The sequence below is a fragment of the Denticeps clupeoides genome, chromosome 16 (genome assembly GCF_900700375.1).
Source record: "Denticeps clupeoides chromosome 16, fDenClu1.1, whole genome shotgun sequence".
In the NCBI taxonomy this organism is placed as follows: domain Eukaryota; kingdom Metazoa; phylum Chordata; class Actinopteri; order Clupeiformes; family Denticipitidae; genus Denticeps; species Denticeps clupeoides.
In genome coordinates this window covers 6,370,709-6,389,637 of record NC_041722.1, presented here as the reverse complement: position 1 = coordinate 6,389,637, position 18,929 = coordinate 6,370,709, and the positions used below count along the sequence as shown (strand labels likewise).

At 43.3% G+C, this 18,929-nt stretch overlaps 1 protein-coding gene across 6 annotated transcripts in view; it reads right to left on the bottom strand.

Annotated features, from left to right (window-relative positions):
* Positions 1 to 835: 835 nt before the first annotated feature.
* Positions 836 to 18,929, bottom strand: part of celf6 (CUGBP Elav-like family member 6) — a 119,476-nt gene continuing 101,382 nt past the window's right edge. For 5 of the 6 annotated variants that reach the window (XM_028957206.1, XM_028957207.1, XM_028957210.1 and 2 more), the window contains 5 exons: positions 18,779 to 18,841; positions 18,290 to 18,370; positions 16,759 to 16,902; positions 11,521 to 11,670; positions 836 to 8,088 (listed from right to left, as the gene is read on the bottom strand). In XM_028957206.1, coding sequence (XP_028813039.1) covers positions 11,543 to 11,670; positions 16,759 to 16,902; positions 18,290 to 18,370; positions 18,779 to 18,841 — 416 coding nt within the window. In that variant the 3' untranslated portion in view covers positions 836 to 8,088; positions 11,521 to 11,542. The remainder of the gene's footprint in view (positions 8,089 to 11,520; positions 11,671 to 16,758; positions 16,903 to 18,289; positions 18,371 to 18,778; positions 18,842 to 18,929) is intronic. The other variant, XM_028957208.1, reaches the window with a different exon arrangement.

Sequence of the window (18,929 nt, the reverse complement as noted above, 5' to 3'; positions counted from 1 at the left end):
CAAATTCACTCAAGGAACTAAGCACAGTCCGCGGAGGAAACACTGGCTGCCTTCAGCACAGCTGGAACAGCATCCGCATTGACTGAGCGCTGGTCTGGCCTGGGCGTTTCATCTTGTGTGTTTTCTGTTTTTCAGGCCAGAGACAATACCGCCAGGAATCCCACTAATATCACCATGATCATACGGGACAGAAAACAAATCAACAAAAATAAACGGACCCCGTCGCAGTCGTAATGGGCCCATGGCTTCTGATGCGGGCTGAAATGTTGCTGTCGGTGAGGTTCTGGTGACACTGGCCCTCTCACTGTCAGAGGTTAATGGGGAAAGATGGGAGTCATTTATCTCTACAGCCTGTTCTCCCTGATCTCTTAAGTCAAGAAGCCGCAGGCTTCGAAGGAAGCAGCCGAGCTGCTCCCAAAAAAAACAAAAAAAAAAACCCAAAAAAACACACTGCTTTCCGTAGTCCAACGACGCCTTGTGTCCCTGCGACTGCGACACAGTCCTGACTGTCTCATTTAAACCGGAACACCCGGGCTGACCCCCCCCCCCCACCTTTCCCAGGTTTAATCAATTCTCACTGTACTCCCCTCACATTTCGCAGCCCATTCATTATGCATTGGTTGCCCTTTGAAAACTATTTTCCAGCAAACCTTGTTTTTAATTTGGTATTCAGATGTGGTTAGGGCTGTTATCTCAATTAATACAGTGACAGTTTAAATTCATTCTCAGGGTAATTCAAATAATGAGAGGCAATCTGCAAAAAATCTACAAAAACAAGCTAATATAGTTTCAAAAATAATAATTCTTAATAATAGCAATAATGACCAAACCAGCATGATGTTCTACAGGACTGTGCTTTATTTTAGTCTAAGCAGAATATAATGAAGTAGAGAACTACAGAGTCCAGGAGCACTACGGGAGGAACCACCCCGAGTCAGGGAAAAACAGACCCGTGCCAACACTATGTTACAGCTCGGTTTCAAAAAAATTAAAACAAGATTTTTTTTTCTTTTTTTTTTGTTAGGTAGAATAATAAAAAAATAAAAATAAAAAGATATTCAAGACAAATAAAATTATTTATAATAAATAATAGCATGATAAATGCATTTCATAAATATGTATTTTACTGAATGCTTTCTTTTTTTTTTGGGAAGAAAATACAAATTCATCAATGATAGCATGAAGCTGGGAATGTAATGACATACTTCAGTTTTAAAATGCATTTTCTTTTCTCCATTGGCAATTTCACTGAATGGTTTAAAGTCACACAGTTGGCTCCCTCTGTTTAAATTTGGTCCTTGTAACCTATGAATTAATGGATTTTTTTATTTTTCTTACCACAACATCACCGGTGTCAGAGTGGGATTGAAGCAAAACTGACACAGAGCTATTTTGGTTATCAGTAGCATTTTTCTCTAATGCTCCCCAGCACTGCAATGCCCAAGGAAAGAAATGAGACGAGAGCATGCATATCAAAAACAGAATCAACACTGGCATCATCAGATCACGTCTGACAGGTTTTTGCAGGCAGCATTTGTTGGAGAGAATGGGCCGTGTTTAAGGCTGTGGAGATACAGGTTAACGTGACGAGCTGGTACAGCTTTCTCTCTCTCGGTTATTGGCACATTGTCACCGGTGGCATTTGGGTAAATGCACACACAGTAATAATTGAAAATGATAAAATGCTGAGGGATCTATTTAATAAAGACAAAGAAGAATGATATGTTCCCTCGGCAATTAAAAACATTTATGACAATTATAAAAAAGTAAAACAGAGGGTAGCATTTAAATGCAAGGCTTTTTCACTGTAGACATTTTCACAACCTGCTCAAATAAAAAGAGATGTCTGAAAACAGTGTTTAAGATTTGATGTGTGTGTGTGTAAAAATCCCTTTGAATACCCAATCACACACATCGAATTGATTCTTTCAACTGAATTTTGCAGGGGATTCATCTTCCAGGTCCAACATTACCTTCAAACACCACTTCCTCTCCATTCTTTAAACATCGATTTCCATACAAAGACGTTTTCAAATTATTACACCAAATGAGCTCTATGTCTCTCCGAAAAAAAAAAAAAACTTCCATAAATGGTTGATTTTTGTGAGGGATTTCTACAGCGGAGTCCCAGTTGTACCAGCAAAGTACATCTGAATAAATTTGGTTCATCCCAGTTTGGACACAGGGCATGATGAATAGGAACAAACTCAACACAAATAATCTTTCACCATCATAAATATAAATATGGTTTAAATAAAAATGTGCTTCAACATAAAAGCCCCCTTTTTTTTCTCTACCATTTTTTTCTCATAAATTATCTCATTATTTCCTTCTCTTCAGTGAAATATATTATTAGCATTTCCTTTTTCTCTGTTTTGTGAACATGATTTATTGAATGTCTATAAAGAAAGCTGAACATAATTTGAAAATAAGCTTTATTATATTTACAGGAGATGCAATGAGGCCGGGAGGGCTTGGGCAGGCTGTGGAGGGAGGGGACGGGCGCTGCGACTTCTTCCTCCATTTCTTCATCCTCATCTACAAGCAAATGGGTCTGATGTCCAGATCAACGCACGGCGGCACAGAGCCGCCCCCGGCCTCACTCCACGCCAGTGCCGAGTCTGGTGGGCCACCGTGGGAGTAGTTCCTGATTGGTGGTCTCTGAGGTCTTACCGGGTGCTTTAGCGCCAAACGGGCCGCAGCCCGGACCTGCGCTGGCAATCTTTCAGCTGTCAGAAATCTCATGATGTGCCATTGTAAACACGATAATGCTAATGAATAAGCCCCCTACCGTTTGGGTTCAGGGTGATCCTAAATCAGCTATAGAGCTCTCGCTACTTTCTACATCTTTTTTATAATTTTTTTAAAACATATTGTACAGTTCAGTCAAAAAAATGACTCAGGTCAAAGGTCGGCAATGCTCGCTAGGATCGCCGTTGCTGCTGTGAGTATATGTTATATTGACATCATGATCCATTCGAGCTGGGCTATTGCCGAAAAAAGACTCTGTACAACATTTGCACACTATCGCTAAGCATTTCATCATTGTTATCATTATTATTTCCTTTTTACAATTATTTTTTTTACATGAAAGGATAAAAAAGTTTTCACTTCACCACTTTGATTTGAATCTCAGCTTAGCTGTCACACATAATTGCACATTTTCGTTGTTTCCTTTGATTATGCGATTTGTTTCTTACGTCTGGGATCAAAGGACTGCATCTCTGGTAGAAGAGCGTGATGACCTGATATAAAAAAAATGCTTGTGTTGCACGAGCGGGAGCCCTCTGAATGTCGATGTGGCCTTGGTCTGTGCTTTTTTGTCTATGGTCTTTGTCTTGCAGCCTGGCTCGCGGCTCTCCGAATGACTCCGCAAATCATGACATCATTGTTCCTGATGCCCTGAGAATCTATAGTGAATTTGCGGAGCTTCGGTACAGTGCCAAAAACCAGAAGTCTTCACCTTATCTCCCCGCATCCCCGTTGCCACGGGAACGGAGGAGATACGCCCTTGATTTTTAACTGAGATGATGAAAAAGCTCTCCTTCCTCGCTCCTAAAGCAGATATTAAATGAGGGGTATTAATTTCTTCCTCCTGTCCAACAGGTTTCTTTAATTATCTCTACACTTTCAGTCAATTACATTTCACTTCCTTTCCTTGACAATCACTGCTATTTTAGGGAGTGCGTTCAACGCCCAGGGGGGATGGAGAGTGCGAGTTATGCTCCGACAGATTCCACTTCACCCCTGTGTCCTGCTTAACTAACTCAATATCCATCTGGAGAGGCCATACCATCCCAAACGTGAAGAGAGAAGAGCACCCAGTGGGATGATGTATAGCACAAAAAACCAACATGGCCATCAGGAGCCATGGCCACTAATAGAAATAAAGCGGAGATGTGTAGACCATGTACAGCCCTGGGTATCTTCATCCTATACATTTGTAAAAAGGCAGCGCTAAATGATATCATTACATAACTGCATGAGGACAAACAAGTAAGCAGCTGCTGTGAACGGAACATTGGCATGGTCCTCACTCCACTACAGCCAAGAATTGAGACCACGCCCAATACTGAGGACCAGGCTGGGGGCGGATGCTGAGCAGGCATTTTAATTTAAAATGATAATATTAAGAATTTATTTTTTTACTGTCTTTTACTGTCACCATGCAGCCAGTGTGAGGGTAGTGAGGAAACCAGTGGGAGGCTAGGCCTGCATCCAGGGTACCGGACTAAAAGCTTGATTTATGGTAGTCGTGCACAAATGCAGGGCTCATGGTCATCTGCTCTTTGCCAGGGCTAATTGGCTTTCCAGCTTTTGGCTGCGGCATTACAGCATTTATATTATTGTAAATGATTACATAATACAGAAAGAGGATATCAGTATTAAGGTATGGGGACAATATGATCAATGCACCTACCATAAATATTTTGAAGCTAGATCCTGACCAGAGGCTAAATGCTCTAGGCTAACAGTAAGCTATGTGTATCTGCTGAAATGATCACAGGCCCAGATTTTCTGCTGAGTAAATAATCATTATAAATCAGGACATGACTTTTACGCCACCCTGCTCCTGGTGAGTTGGTATTTGCAGAACCAAGTATATTATATGAAGGCCATTAAATTCAGCCAGTGTGTTTCAGAAGGTAAAGAGGCAGGACAGGTTCAGGGCTTCCTCTACGTGCAAATAAATCCAATGAATCTGTGCTTCACTTGGTCAGTACTGAGCATTGCGCTGTGCTTTGCAGGTGGCCCAACTGCTGTACAGTCATGGAAAAACTACAAAAGTGGGCATTTTTCGGGATAAATGGACGAGGGGAGAATGACTGAGACACAAAAGTGCCCTGAAATCTGAGGCATAAAATAGCAAAGGTTATTCTGCAGCTGTGACACAGCGGCAACGAAGGTACCCATTTCCCCCCTCCATTGTTGGCACTGCTTTTCACGAAAAAAAGGAACAACATTTCAAACGCAGAACCGGCGCTTTCCCTGGCGCGTTCTCATTTACCTGGGCCGCCTTTCATCAAATATCAAATATTAACTCAGCGGTGTAATTCTCGGGGCACCTAATTCACCTCCCCAATGCCCGTCTGCTTTCGAGTGCCGCGGCCTTATTAGCACTTAGCCGGCCACCGTCGGAGCTTTCAGAGAGTCAGTGGAAGCATAATTCTCCCTAATCTCTCGCTTGTCATGGGGAAACGCGTTCAGGCCACCGTCTCAATGCTAATTCTGGCCAAATTATTACGCAGATGATTTTTCACTCTGCTGGTATTAATACGTGGAGCCTTGCACTCGCGGTGCACTTAGAAGGAAGAAGTGAGCGAGGAGAAGGCAGCAGGTAAGGGCCGGTCAGGAGTTTGTAATGCTGTTCCGAATGCATGCTAATAACCCACAGAAGTACAGAAAATGACCCAACGTGATACAAAGTGTAAACAATAACAATAATTACAATGATGGAACAATGTGCAGGAAAAGCCTCCACAGGAGTTTACAGAAGTTGCGGGTGGTGGACCATCAGCACACAGCACTGTGTTTCGGGAGAATGTCGGGAGCAGTATCTCCAGTGTGCTGCTGGCATATGCGTGGAAGGCCAGAGCTTCTGGTCCCATGACGTGGAACACACTGTCGATGAGGTAAACACAAGCAGGCTGCAGGCACCTCGCGATTTGTGGAAAAAGCCGCTGTTTCCGCTTTAGCCTCCCACCTGACGGATGAGCAAGTCGGGAAAGTAAAGGCTGTCAATTCTGATTGCACAGATTTGGTCCCTAAAGTGGGATGAGGGGCTCTCAAGTTGAACATTAAAGGATGTAGGCGAGGCTCCACCGTGTTGGCATGCTGGTTCAGAGGTCAAGTATGGTTGCTGACATCCTTTTTTTTTTTGCCCCAGTACCTTCGCTCTTCCTTTTACCATTAATGTAAAAAAAAAAACATGTCCATACGTATCCATTTTCCCCTCCCTATGACGTTCTATTGAACTTAAGTTCATCTGTACAAACACATGAGGCCAAACTATTGAAGATTTTCCTAAAAAAAAAAATGGTTTGGTCCATTATGGGGAGAAAAATGGCCAAACGTGATGTTCACAGAGAGAGAGGACAGACTGCTGGGGTGGAGTTCAGCTCAGAGCGAGAGGTTAGTCCCTTGGGAAGAGGAATGGCTGAATCTTCAGGCTGCGTTGTGGTTTCTCTGCAGGCGTCCAGTATAGTATGTGCAGTAAGCAGTTTAGCAGTGGCATTTATATTAGATCATGTCAAATAGCTAAAACGAGTTCCAACAGCTTACACCCTCTCACCCTGGACGAGTCTGCCTCACAAACATGGGTTCAATTGCAACAGCAGGAATCCACTAGCAGTAACAGGCTCACCTTGGGCAAAATTTTGCCAATTTGCTAACATTTACATATTTATAATGGCATCATCTTAATAGTCTTGTAGGGATATGTTATTATTTAAGGATTACTTTAATAATCTGTATCTGGAGATTAAAAAACAAGAATAGAAACAGAAGGGAAATGGTCATAATATTGAGTTAAATTGACCTCAAATTAAGCCATTTATTTGCTTCTTGATGTTGCTGCTAGTGGACGCTGATCACAAGCAACTCTGTATAACAATCTTTCCTTCTACGGCATCATTAGACGTGACGTCCCCGCGGCTGCCCACATGAGTTGTTAGTCAATTGAAGGGTCACTGCAACCAGTGCCCATTCGTTTGGCAGTTTCATTAGCTATCGACTCGAACTCTTCCCCTCACGTTCAACCTTCCGAGCTCATCTCACTGATTTCACAACTCGCTCCCTGTTGTAGTACAAAAGACAAACTGAAGGAAAGCACACTATGTCCATGTCATTTTCATCAGAGTGGATTGTCGCTTGAACTCAAAAGGCTTATGGGGAGCGTGCGCTCTGTCCAGCACGGCCGCGTGGACACTCCTTCACTTTCTTGTTTTGTCCCCTTCTTTTCTCTAAATTGGTTGTTTTGTAGCTGTCAGTGTGGTGAAGTGTACATTATGGTGAGTAAAATATCCAGTGGCCAGACAGGAGAGCTCCAACGCCCAGCAGGCCAGATAACTTTGTAATTTTTTTTTTTCATTTGTTGGTTTTGAGATCTTCCCCACTTATTTCCCTCTTACTTTACAAGTTCAAGTATTTTTTTTTTTACTTAAAAAAACAGCAAAGGTAGCAAATCTACATTTTCTAACCTACACATCTATTCTACGGACTGGTGCAAAAACAGCTACCAGAGCAAGATATCATAAAATCTCCCTTCTCCCTTTTTTATTTTTTAAAATACGATTTAATTTTTTTTTGTTTTACCTTACTTAGGCCACTGGATACTGATTTAATGATTTTTTGTCAACTACTACTAAGTTTTAATACTTGCAGCTACAAGGTAAGAGTTTTTTTTAAATATATATATATTTATATATTTATATTCTTTTAAAAAGCATTTTTAGTCTTTTGGTCCCTATTTCCTAAGGAATGATGCATGTAAATAATCCTGGATTCTCCTCTTCTCTCTTCCCTTCCCCAGAACTTGCCCGGGCACAGAGAACAACACCTGTGTAGGCACAAAAACCAAAATGGCAGCAGGCTGGTGTGTGTGTCTGTGTCTGTGTGTGTGTGTAAATATATTATATATGTCTATTTTTACAAATGCAGGTATAGATACTGAGTTATGTGCATTAGTGTAGAGAGAGCGCATTAGTCTGAGGGTATCAGGATGTGTGAGTGTTTGTGTGTGTTTCTGAATGGATGCTTTAAGCACAATGTGTCTATAAAGGTTTTTCCTTCTTATTTAAAAAACAGCAGCAACATTTGGTCTCTGCAAATAATAAAAAAAAAGAAATAAAGAAAGAAAAAAATAAAATCTTCTTCCACGGATGCCAGAGCAAAAACAGGGAAAAACGCTTGCCGAGAGAGAGAGAGAGAAAAAAAAAACACCTCCTTGTTTCTTTCTCTCAGTCCTAGTTGCTCCTCTTTTTCTTTCCCACAGAATCAAGGGACCACCTTTCTCTTGTGATATGTAGCAGAGCAAAAGTCTTTGTTCCCATACTGCACTTGTGAAATAAGGAGTTGTGGCCCTTCATCCTGCAACAGAGGAAGAAAGAAAAGAACAAAACAAAGAATTTATTACTGCCGCACGGTTACAGGCTACAGAGGCAGAAATGCTAATCCAGTAAAACCGGATAATGAGATTCAGAGACAGTTCTGTAATGTGATGGGTGAAAGAGTAATTATTACATCATCACGGGAAAAGAAAAACACACAGATGAGCAACGGCTCTCAGGCTAGATTTTGCACGAGAAGAAATGTGGATGCATTTATAAATGAAAGGTTTAAATTAAGATAAATTTAACAAAATTTAGTTTTAGTTGGAATAAAGTGGGAATTGTATATTGTATTTTATGACTCTCCAGCGTTCGTTCAGCATGGGGAAACATTTCTCCTGCTGTGCATGCTGGGTAGTAGAAGCACATGGGTGATGGTTATTCCAGCTGTTTAAGGCACATCTGAGAAAGCCATACATGAGGAGAAGAGGAAGAAAAAGTGTGAGGAAATGTGAGAGGTGGAGGGAGAGGGTCCAGACTGACCCAGACCTAAACCCCGCTGGCCAACCCGTTGCCCTAGTGCCCAGTCTGCACCGCTCCGCCGGGCTTTTCTCATGTCCAGAGGGGGTTCTGGACTCATCGGGGTTGGCCTGAAGGGGTGTAAGGGAAAAAATGCATAAAAAGGACCTCAACCTATGCACTCCCTGCTCACATGGCCTGGAGGGGCCTGCAGAGCACTCTGATATTTATTTTATGTAACATATGTGTTGAATCAGCATTTTAAGGTTTGAAACTTGAAACTTCAATTAGTGCTAGGGTGCTGGGAGGGCGCTTGGAGTGTTCTTGTTATGGAGCGAGAGGCCAAAAGAGCCTCAGTAACTGGTTGCATTAATAAATAAAATGGGGCCGAACAATCAGTGGATAGCGGGGCCTGAGATCGATGGAGAGCGAACGTCAGCATTTGTCTCAGCACTCAGAAGAACTTTAATTGCCTTTGCAAACACAGGTCATCTTAGACATCAATCATATGAAAAGGTCCTTTTTTTGCTAAGAATCAAAGCAATTGTTGCAACAAAAGCACAGGCTCCTTACTTCAAAAGAAAAGTTAGAACCAATCAATAAAAGACACTTGAGAAAAAAAAAAAAAAGCTACATTGCAAGTGTGTCTTTTAGAGAAAGAGCAAGATGGGTACGAAATACAAAATACCGATATACACCGAGTTCCACATGAGAAAAGAACAGAAAAAAAGACACACAAGGTCACGTTACAACAGCAAGAAGGGTCGAACGTCACAGCCAATCATGATTGACCAGTCAGTCAGCAGAAATACAACAGTCACCAGCTACCAAAGAGGCATCTCAAACTTTACTGCACTTCACAACCGGCCAAAGAATACAGCAAAAATATAGATACAGATAAAGATATAGATATAAATATAGACAGAGGAAGAGAACCAATCAACGCCACGTCATGCAACGCTGTCACAGTCCTGTCACATGACGTCATCCAAAAGAAAATGACACCATGGGTTCAACTTACAGGGCTGGCACCTTGTCGCCCCATGACTGCTGGGGTGTCTAGACAACGGGGAGGCCATCTTGAGCTATGATTGGCCCTGCCTGGATTGCAGGTTGGTTGGGTGCAAAAGAAGGGGAAAAAAGTGGACATGTGACGGACAAGCCCCATTTGTTCCAGCCTCTTACGACTGGTTGGCTGACAAATCAAATGAAGCTGGTTATTAGCGTCAAAACAAAGGAGTTAACAGATCAAACCTCCAAAATGGAAATAATAAAGTAAAAAAAATCTTACTTTGCACCTTTGTGAGTGCTGCAATTATTGTGTAGCAGACAGAATTTTCTGCTACTTTTGCTTTCCACACATGAGACATCTTTTATCAATGTTTGACACTGACTAATCAGACGAGTGTCAGAGAACCACATCAGTCACGCTGTGTCACAAAATATTCGATTTCACGTTGAAACTAATTAACACCATTTAAGGTACTTTAAGGTGGGTGAGCTCCGCCTTTATCTTTCTCCGGTTAGAATATAATGTGAGGGGTTTATTGTAGATTAAAGATGATAAATTAATAAATGAATAATCAGCCTTCCCAGTTGCACCAACCCTCATGGCATCAACTTTTGTTGCGAAAAATTTCGTTTGTGGCACAGTGTGACTTTTGCACGTTTTTGACATTTATACGTCTAAAGGTAACATGTGTCCCATCCTTTTAGTCTTCTGCTGTGAGAATAGAATCCCTGCACAGGGTACAAATTCATCACAGGATTAACACACACACACACACACACACACACACACACACACACACCAAGGCCAATATCGTGGTGGCAACACACTGGATTAAAAGGACCAGTCACAGTCTGACGCCGGCGTCTGAAGTCCGGAGCTGTGTACGGACCACGGGAGAGCCTGGCTGGATGCACACGCCTGATTGCGCTTCTATTGGACGCAGGACGACCCACCTGAAGAGCCCCGTCTCACGCCTGCGGTGAGGCTTTATCATGAATCAGCAGGCGTATCTACATCCAGCATCGCTCTGAGGGGGCTATCGAACTCAAATCTAAGCTAAACAAAATGTACAGAATGTGACTGCAAAAAAAAAATTAAACATTAATAAAAACTTTCGACTGGGTTCAGGATATGCAGCAATTCCTCGAGGAGAAAGTGTGTACACACTCACACACACTCACAGACACTCTCTCTTCTACACATTCTGCTCTAATGATCTTTTATTATGTTGCTTTCTCATCCAATGAAACACACTTATAACAAAAGGGTTTCAAAAAAGTGACAGTTTAAGTACAGGCTGGACCAGAAAGAGGAGTACTGAATCAAACCAAAGTGCCAGAGCCTTTCAGACTAAAGAGGGACACGCGTACGCACAAACGCACACACACAGAAGCCCACAGAGGTCAGCAGGGTGTGGACACCAGGCACAAAACCAGCACTCATTCTCTCTTTCTGTGGAAACAAACACACACACACTCACACAAACATGCACACTCAGCTTCCTGCTGACTTCGGTGAAAGGAGTAGTGGGCTTTTGAAATGAGTGTTGTCAGCCCCCGACTGAGTGTATTATAATGACAGGCCCCGTCCCCAAAGCTTTGTGGGCCCTCTCCATTAGAGGCTCATCAAGGAACAGCGCTGCGTCTCGTTCTCGGCCGCCCCGGCCCACCCGCGCCTCGGTCTCCTTCAATTAGCGCCGCACAGCTTTTCAATACCCCTCTGACATCAGACACAACATTTACAACATCCTGGTGCCACTCATTTCCACCGAGACATCTGAGAGAGGAAGCAAATTTGCAGCCATTAACGTCCGCAAACACGGCCCCATCCCAGTTCCCCCCCATACAGAGAGAAAAAATAACACAATCACACTTCCAAAAAAAGCACCCGCTCCGCCTTTAACACAGCAGCAATTATTGACAAGGACGGCTGAGGAGTTACCTGGATGGGGGCAGCAGGTGGGTCAGTAAGGTCGGTTGGCGTCCTTTGGCCGCTTGAGCTGCACTTTCAGCCTCTTCATGCCTATCTGAAAGCCATTCATGGCCTGGATGGCGGCCTGAGCACTAGATGGGTTGTCAAAGCTGACGAAGCCTGAGGGTGGATTTAAAATGGAGAAAGAACCTTAATTAACAACAACATTGTCAACCACAAATAAGGATGCATGCAGGTATATATCTTAAGCTCTTCGCCGTGTAAAATGAATCATTTTATATAATATCCACTTAAATATTATATAAGGGAAAGTGTTTAAAGTGCACTGTTCAATTGTACTCAAACTTCTGTTTTACTTTTAGTTTTAGTGCACTCTAAATATGAATTACTACTGAGGTGGAAATGTGCTAAACGGCCACTAAGTTTGAACTTGATAGTAGTATTTGAAAATTGGCATGTACATAAATAACGGCGTTATTTGCATGAATGCATTGTTCATGTGCTAATTTTCCTGCTAACAGCTTTGTGGAGCTGTTGAACCATTTTGTGAAGTGTTGATCCAAAACATGTATGTGTCACAGGTGGGTACGGAATGCTCCGAAAAATCCGTATCAACTGATGAGGAGCTAGAAAGAAGGAAAAAAAAAAAAAAAACTAACCAAAGTGAAAAAAAATCGGTGAAATGGAATAGACTTGGTTCTTCTCCAGATTGCGCCTGCCTGTAGTAAAAAGGCCGGGGAGGGTGTAGACCTTTAGTGTGTGCACTGTGTCGTTATGCGTGTGCATTTGGGAGAAGTGCACCGTGTGAATGGATGTATGTACCCCCGTGCTCTGAGTTATCACCCAGGTGTCAGGGCCAAAATGAGCCCTCAGCCTCTCACCCTCAATGTGAGATTGAGCACTATGTGTGTGTGTGTGTGTGTGCGTGTGTGTGTGTACGCGCGTGCTCCCGCAGATCGGCAATCGGAACGAGCCCGCAGCCTTCCACACCAGGACTCCTGTCTGCTCTTATCAGACACCTCTGTGATTGACGGGCTGAATTTTCCGCTTGCCAGCTGATTTGATCACGCCGCTATGGGTCCAATTTAATTTGGGGGAAGAGGGCAGGCTTTTGTCAGCTCGGGAGAGATAAGACCTCTGCTTTTACAAACCCCTTAAACAAACGGAGCAGGGCCAGCCTGTCTGACAGCAGCGATCCCAGCACACCCCGCTTTCATAAATCTCACCTTTACATTTACATCCGTCTGCGCAAAGGTGATTGTCGTGAGGGGCAGGAGGAGAGAGGTGAAGGAGAACACGACAAGTTTTGAAAAGAAGTAAGGAGAGAAAGGACGTCTAAATCAGCCTCAAGGGGAGGTTAAATTCAAAATTTGTACACTTCACAAGGTTCAGCAATACCTGAGAGTGGTGCTAATTAAAAGGCTTTTGTCCAGTTTGGCCCATCATACAGACATTATTTCAGACTTGAGACTGAGTTAAATATACTTATTTATACTCATTTGTCATTGACATCTTCTCTGAAAACATTGGTAAGAGATGCATTTCAATAAACGACAATAAGAAGATGGTCCTTGGATCTAAATCTTTGGTATTTTATCACTAACCAAACCACGTCAGTCTTCCTCTAAAATGACCAGTCTGCTTTAAAAACCCTCAATCTTAAATATGGCTCAATTTTAGTTTCAGTCATTGCTGGACATCTTACAGTAAAGTTGGAGTCGATTAAAAAAAAAGTCAGTTAGTTCACGTGAATGAACTTGGAGCCGAACATTAATGAACAGTGATGTCATAAAGAAAAAAAATTTATTTTGAAAACTCTTTACTAGTATTACTAGTATACTAGTAGTATTTCCTCCTTCATTCTTAATGCAACCAGTTAACTTCCTGCTTTTGGGCACACAACAAATCTAATTCAAATTCTTTGATTTGACAAAGTCACTGTTAAAGTTGCCCGGCATTTGTAGTCTGCGCAACATCCTTTTTCGTTCTGAAACATTTTCCTTTGCCTTAAAACTGAGCATATTCTGAGGAACTGACAGTTCCATTTTGGAGCGCAGCATCCGCTGGGAAAGAGACGGATGTGGTTGAGAGCTGTTGATGTGGGGAGGCTGCCACTCCGCTCCTGGCCGACCCAAACAAAGGCCCACCGCTCCTCTTTTAACTCGCGGGAGAGTCTGACGTACTGCTCTGAGCCAGGCTGGGTATGTCTAGGTGTGTGTGTGCGTGTGTGTGTGCGTGTGTAACGAGAGTTTTGCTTTAAAAATCCATTTTCTTTGTGTTAATCCCAGTAAGAGAGGCGATCTTTGATCACACTAAAATGTCAATATCGAGCGCATAAACACGAAGGATTAAAACAACACAGAATCCCCGCTGAACTCTCGCTCGCAGGCCGCCACGTTCTCACTGAAGTGCGGCTGATGCCCCCCTGTCACCCGCCGATGGCCGGAGCAACGCGTTCGCAACGTTCTCTCCCCGGGACACAGACTCTTCAAAAAGTCTTGTCCTCAACAGCGAATTCTAAATGAATCTTTGTTTTTATTTTGATTTATTTATCCACTATGACAATATGTCTGCTATCTGCCATCACAGCTCCAAAAATTCCTTCACATGCATGTGTTGCTTTTAATAAATAGGCTGTTCTTTTCACCTTCACTTGTTTCTTCATAAAACTGTTCTGATAATAAAATTCTGATAAAGGCTGGGGGGAAGTCACATTATTTTTGAGGTCAGGTCATGTGATTGTAACATGATGAATAATTGGTATTATGGTTCACCTTGCTTGGTTGTCTGGGAAAATGCTCATACCAAATCACTGATATTGATTAATTGTACATTTCCCAAGCCAGCATGCACCAACCAATAGAAATCCGAAGTTTTCAAAATTAAATGTTTTCATACAAAAATCGAACATACAAAAAGTCGTTTCTAATTACTGAGGACTTGTTTACTCCATACTGAAGTTCGCTCAACTAGACATCTTCACCTGGCCCTCACTGAGAGGGATGTTACCCATACATGGCACACGTAACACTCACTGAACTAGGCCTTAAAAAAAAAAAAATTCTCACAACTGCAAATTATTTTCTTGCTGTTCACAGCAAGAAACGATTGCAATAACGCCCACTAATCACTCCAACTTGAATGGCCAAGGGTGGAACCTTCAGTGGCTGTATTGTACTTTCTTGGTATGTTAACATGCCCAGTTGAGCAGGAGCCTTGGTCCAACAACGTTAAATCTTCAGATAATCAGTATTGTCTAATCTAATCTACTCATTGCAATTGGAGCATTCAACATCCATGTGAGATGCAAACGCAAAGTTTCTCTTCATTACTAGAGAGCAAATTGAAGCTTCACAGGAACAAACTTCTTCATTTCACTGTTTTCAACTTTGCCAGCAGTTTGATGTAAAAGAACTCGATTATTCACGTAGCGTAAATGGGCTTCCATACTTAACTGAGATGGCCTGGTCATCTTTTTATTTGTGGCGTTTTCATGTCCGTACATGCACTTAACAAAATCACAGCATTTCGCGGTTACATAATTCCACAGGCTGATAGCGATTCGATTAATCTTGCGCCGCTAATTCAAATGCTCAAACCAACTGGCTTCAGCTGATTTGTCTGGTACTGCCGGCACGTTGCATGCTCAGTCTGTTCTGCTCAGAAACCCGGCTGGACTGGGTCCTTCAGAAGACACATCTGATGACCAGGCGGGACATGAGCAGTTTGCAATGCACACACACAACCAGGGTGGAGACACTAGCAAGACCCAACGTCAACAGATAACGCAACTGAAGAGTCTGTAACTCCTGTTGTCCTTATTGGTCATCGTCAACTTGAATTATTGTTATTTCATAATAGTACTTTGTGGGTTACTTGGTTAAGCTTTCTAGGTAGACCTTGTTGCTGACATCTGACTTAAGCTGTGTATGCGGCTGCTGATAATACTGGCAGGCAAAACGCAACCTTGGTCAAAACCATGACCTAGAGGCATGAAGAGAAATTACAGGTGTGTAGTTTTATAAATATTAACCTCCAAATAATGATGCAAAAACAAACACTTTTTTTTATGCCAAGCTAGTACCGTGGCACTTTCCAGAGCAGAAACAATGCGCTGTGTGCGCAGTGAAGGCTGGTGCATGCATGTGTGAGGAGGAGTGCATGGGCGCCCGGGTTAATGCATCACCAAGCCTGTCTTGTGCTTTGAGATTAAGGGAATGCAGTGTCGCCGCTCTTGCTGGGGGTGAGTAATGATTCAGTTTGCTTATTGCACAGCATCTTTAGTCTAATTTGTTAATGTCTTCCACAAGCGCCCGTGGGCCAAGCACAAGAAGGGTGGAGAAAATAAGGATGCATTATTGTGTGTCAGCCAAGATCTTAATTAATAGGAGCGAAAAATAAACTTGAGATCTTTGAGGTCAGTGAATTAAAAGGCTCTAACAGACACTGTCCTTTAGCTGCACATTTTAACTCCTAGTTACCTGAGGTTTTCAATCGGGACATCTGAAGGGGTTCAATGCAAGATGTTCCAAGGTTCTGAGCAGCGTTTCTCACATTGCTTTAAAAGCCTAAGTGTCAAGTGCAAACGTAAATAACAAGCAAGACATGCATAAATCTTTCAGACCCACCAATGTAGGCCAGGGTCCACTCGCATGCCAAAGTTAGTTAAACATCAACTATTTAACTAATCATGGACCACACGGTTCGGAGAATCTGAGCTAACAAATGCTAATCTTGATGACACACAAGTCTTTTAGTCTTTGCCAACAGCCAATAGATGAGTTCTGGCCCTGACCAGACAGGACTAAAAAAAAAGACAGTCAGGAACGTGCCGCAAGATCCACTTATTAACTATGTCTTAATCTTTGGATTAAAATAACTGTTCATTGTTGGCTCGTTGTTATTAAAAATGCACCAGGAGAGTGAAACGCAGGCAGGAACCTGCAGCTTTGGTGTTGTGTAGGCATCTGCCGGTGAGAGAGATTTGAACATGACGAGCAGGAAGTCAGGAGACCCTCACCCCCGAGTCTCTGCCTCTGCCTGCGCGCTCAGATGTGACGCCACTTTTAAAAGCCTTAATTGCAACTTGATTAGGATAGACACAGGGAATAAAGGAAAAGAAAACTGCTAATCGAGGTAACTGGAGTGGCACACGAGAAGACTGCCAAACACACGTCCCCCCACTGCCGTGCCTCGGCCAATCGGATCCTTTCTCTTAATCAAGGAAAATGGGAAGTTTTCACGCACCGAAACATTTGCTCTGATTGGTTGCCCGGTCCACGAACACTTTGGCAGAGATGACGTTGCCGAAGGGTAGGAACATCTGCATGAGCTCGGCGTCACCAAACTCCTGGGGCAGGTGATAAATAAACAGGTTGCAGCCTTCTGGTCCTGAGGAGACAAACAACAACAACGACAAAAAAAACAACAAGATGGAGGTTTGATGGGCAGATGGGCAGGGCTGAGTCGCAGCGCAGAACAGAACGGATGGAGCCGAGGCTTTGCCAGACTGGAGGTCGTGGCAGAATAAAGACTGACCAGGTCTTTTGTCCTGCTTTTTTTTTTTTTTACCAGGGTCTCCTTGCACAATGAAGGAGTTGTGGTCGTGTGAATGAGTCTAGTTGTGTTGTGTCGACGTTTCCCACATTCTTTTCTCCTGACATTAACCAGGAAAAACGTTTTAATTTATGTGCTAGATATACATTACAATTTAAACAGAAGGAAAAAGCGCACAGTTCTCAATAATGTCATATTGAAAGCAACATTATATATGGTTGTCCATTTCATAGTCTAATAGGATGACACACATGGCAAAAGAAGAAAGGCTGCCAAACAGAGGTGATATAAAGTGAAAAAGACTTTATGAAAATGATATGAGATCATTTGTAGGAAAAATGTTATTATCTGTTAAATCATAGTCTAACGTACTTTAGGACAGTTTTAACACCACTGTCCCCATTTCACGTTGTGCAACATTTAAATCGTTTTTGGTGTTCGTGTTCCAAAAACATTTCTTATCCTTGATCACTCGTCTCCAGAGTGTTTTTTGGAGACTGTGTGAGAAAGAAATACAGAGACTGTGTGTGTGTGTGTGTGTGTGTGTGTCCGTGTCCAAGCTTTAATAAATGATCTGGGTGCAGACTGGGACATCCGCCAAGAGATATGAGTCTGCAGACATGAGAGACTCTCCCTCCTTCCCTTTCTCTGGAATATCACCGAGGCCACCTCACACAGTCCAAAAACTCACACCAGGCCACGCCCAGCGAGGATGCGAAACTCCAATGGACGAACAAAAAATAAAGAGTGAAGATTAAGAGCACGGCAGTGTAGGCCAAGTGTGTGGCAGCTTGGCAACAGTGGGACGTACAGCAGACCACCCTTCTGGCCACAAAAAGCAGATGCACTCGATACAGAAGAAGAAACCGTTTCCCGTTCAAACATCCGACTCTCACCTTCATTCGCCGCGGATCAAGCGGACAGCTGTGCATCCGGATATTTAATTACGAATGTGGATAACGAACAAAATAATGTTAAATCAATACCAGCCATTCCACAGTCGCCTTCTGAAGCGCATCACTCAATCTGTTCCGAGCATCAGGCCATCTGCTGTAACCACCGCTCCACTCCAACTTCTTTTGGGCCAGCGCTAGCGTCTTATGCACATCTCTGCTTCCTTCTCGCTCAATCCCCCCCACCCCCGCCCCCGTCTGCTCATTTAAAGCAAGATGCGGCGCCGCAATTATCACCTTTCATCTGGCCTGGGCGTGGCCACTCTTACCTTCTCTCTGTTGCTGGGGAATGATGGCTGCTTGCTGTGGGAACGCTTGGCTGATTGGCGCATAGGCTGCTGGGTAGGCTGCTGTTGCAGAGAGGGGGGGTGTCGGGGGAGGAAGAGAAGACAGGGGTGGGGTGGGACAGGAAAGAGGGGGGGGGTATTATTCACATCAACATTCCCGGGTATGAGAAAGCAACTTAAATCCTTGTTCTATTGTTCCTGCGGTTGAGGCTGCGAATAAATCCATTTCATTACCAGCCGGAATCGAGATGTAACTTGGTTTGGGGGTTCGCACGTTTGTCCGTATCAGTCACGGCGTGGGACAGGGCTCATGGCAGCAGTGTGCTTTGGGAATTAAGACTTTTGTGTGTGCGGCGGAGACCCTCGCAGCGCTAATGTAAAGCGGTGGGTAATCTCACTGGAAATGGAGAGCAGAGCCACCCTCGGAGGGACGCGAGGGAGAGGGAAGGAGAAGAAGGAGCGACAGATCACCTGCGTAGTGCTGCACGCCGGCGTAAGCCTGCTGGAGAGGGTCCGTCACGGTGGGACTCTGTGCTGCAGAGAGAGATGGAGATGATGTACAATAATGCATAGGAGAGAAAAAGGGATCTGCAAAAGAGTTAAGAAAATAAAATGTTATAAA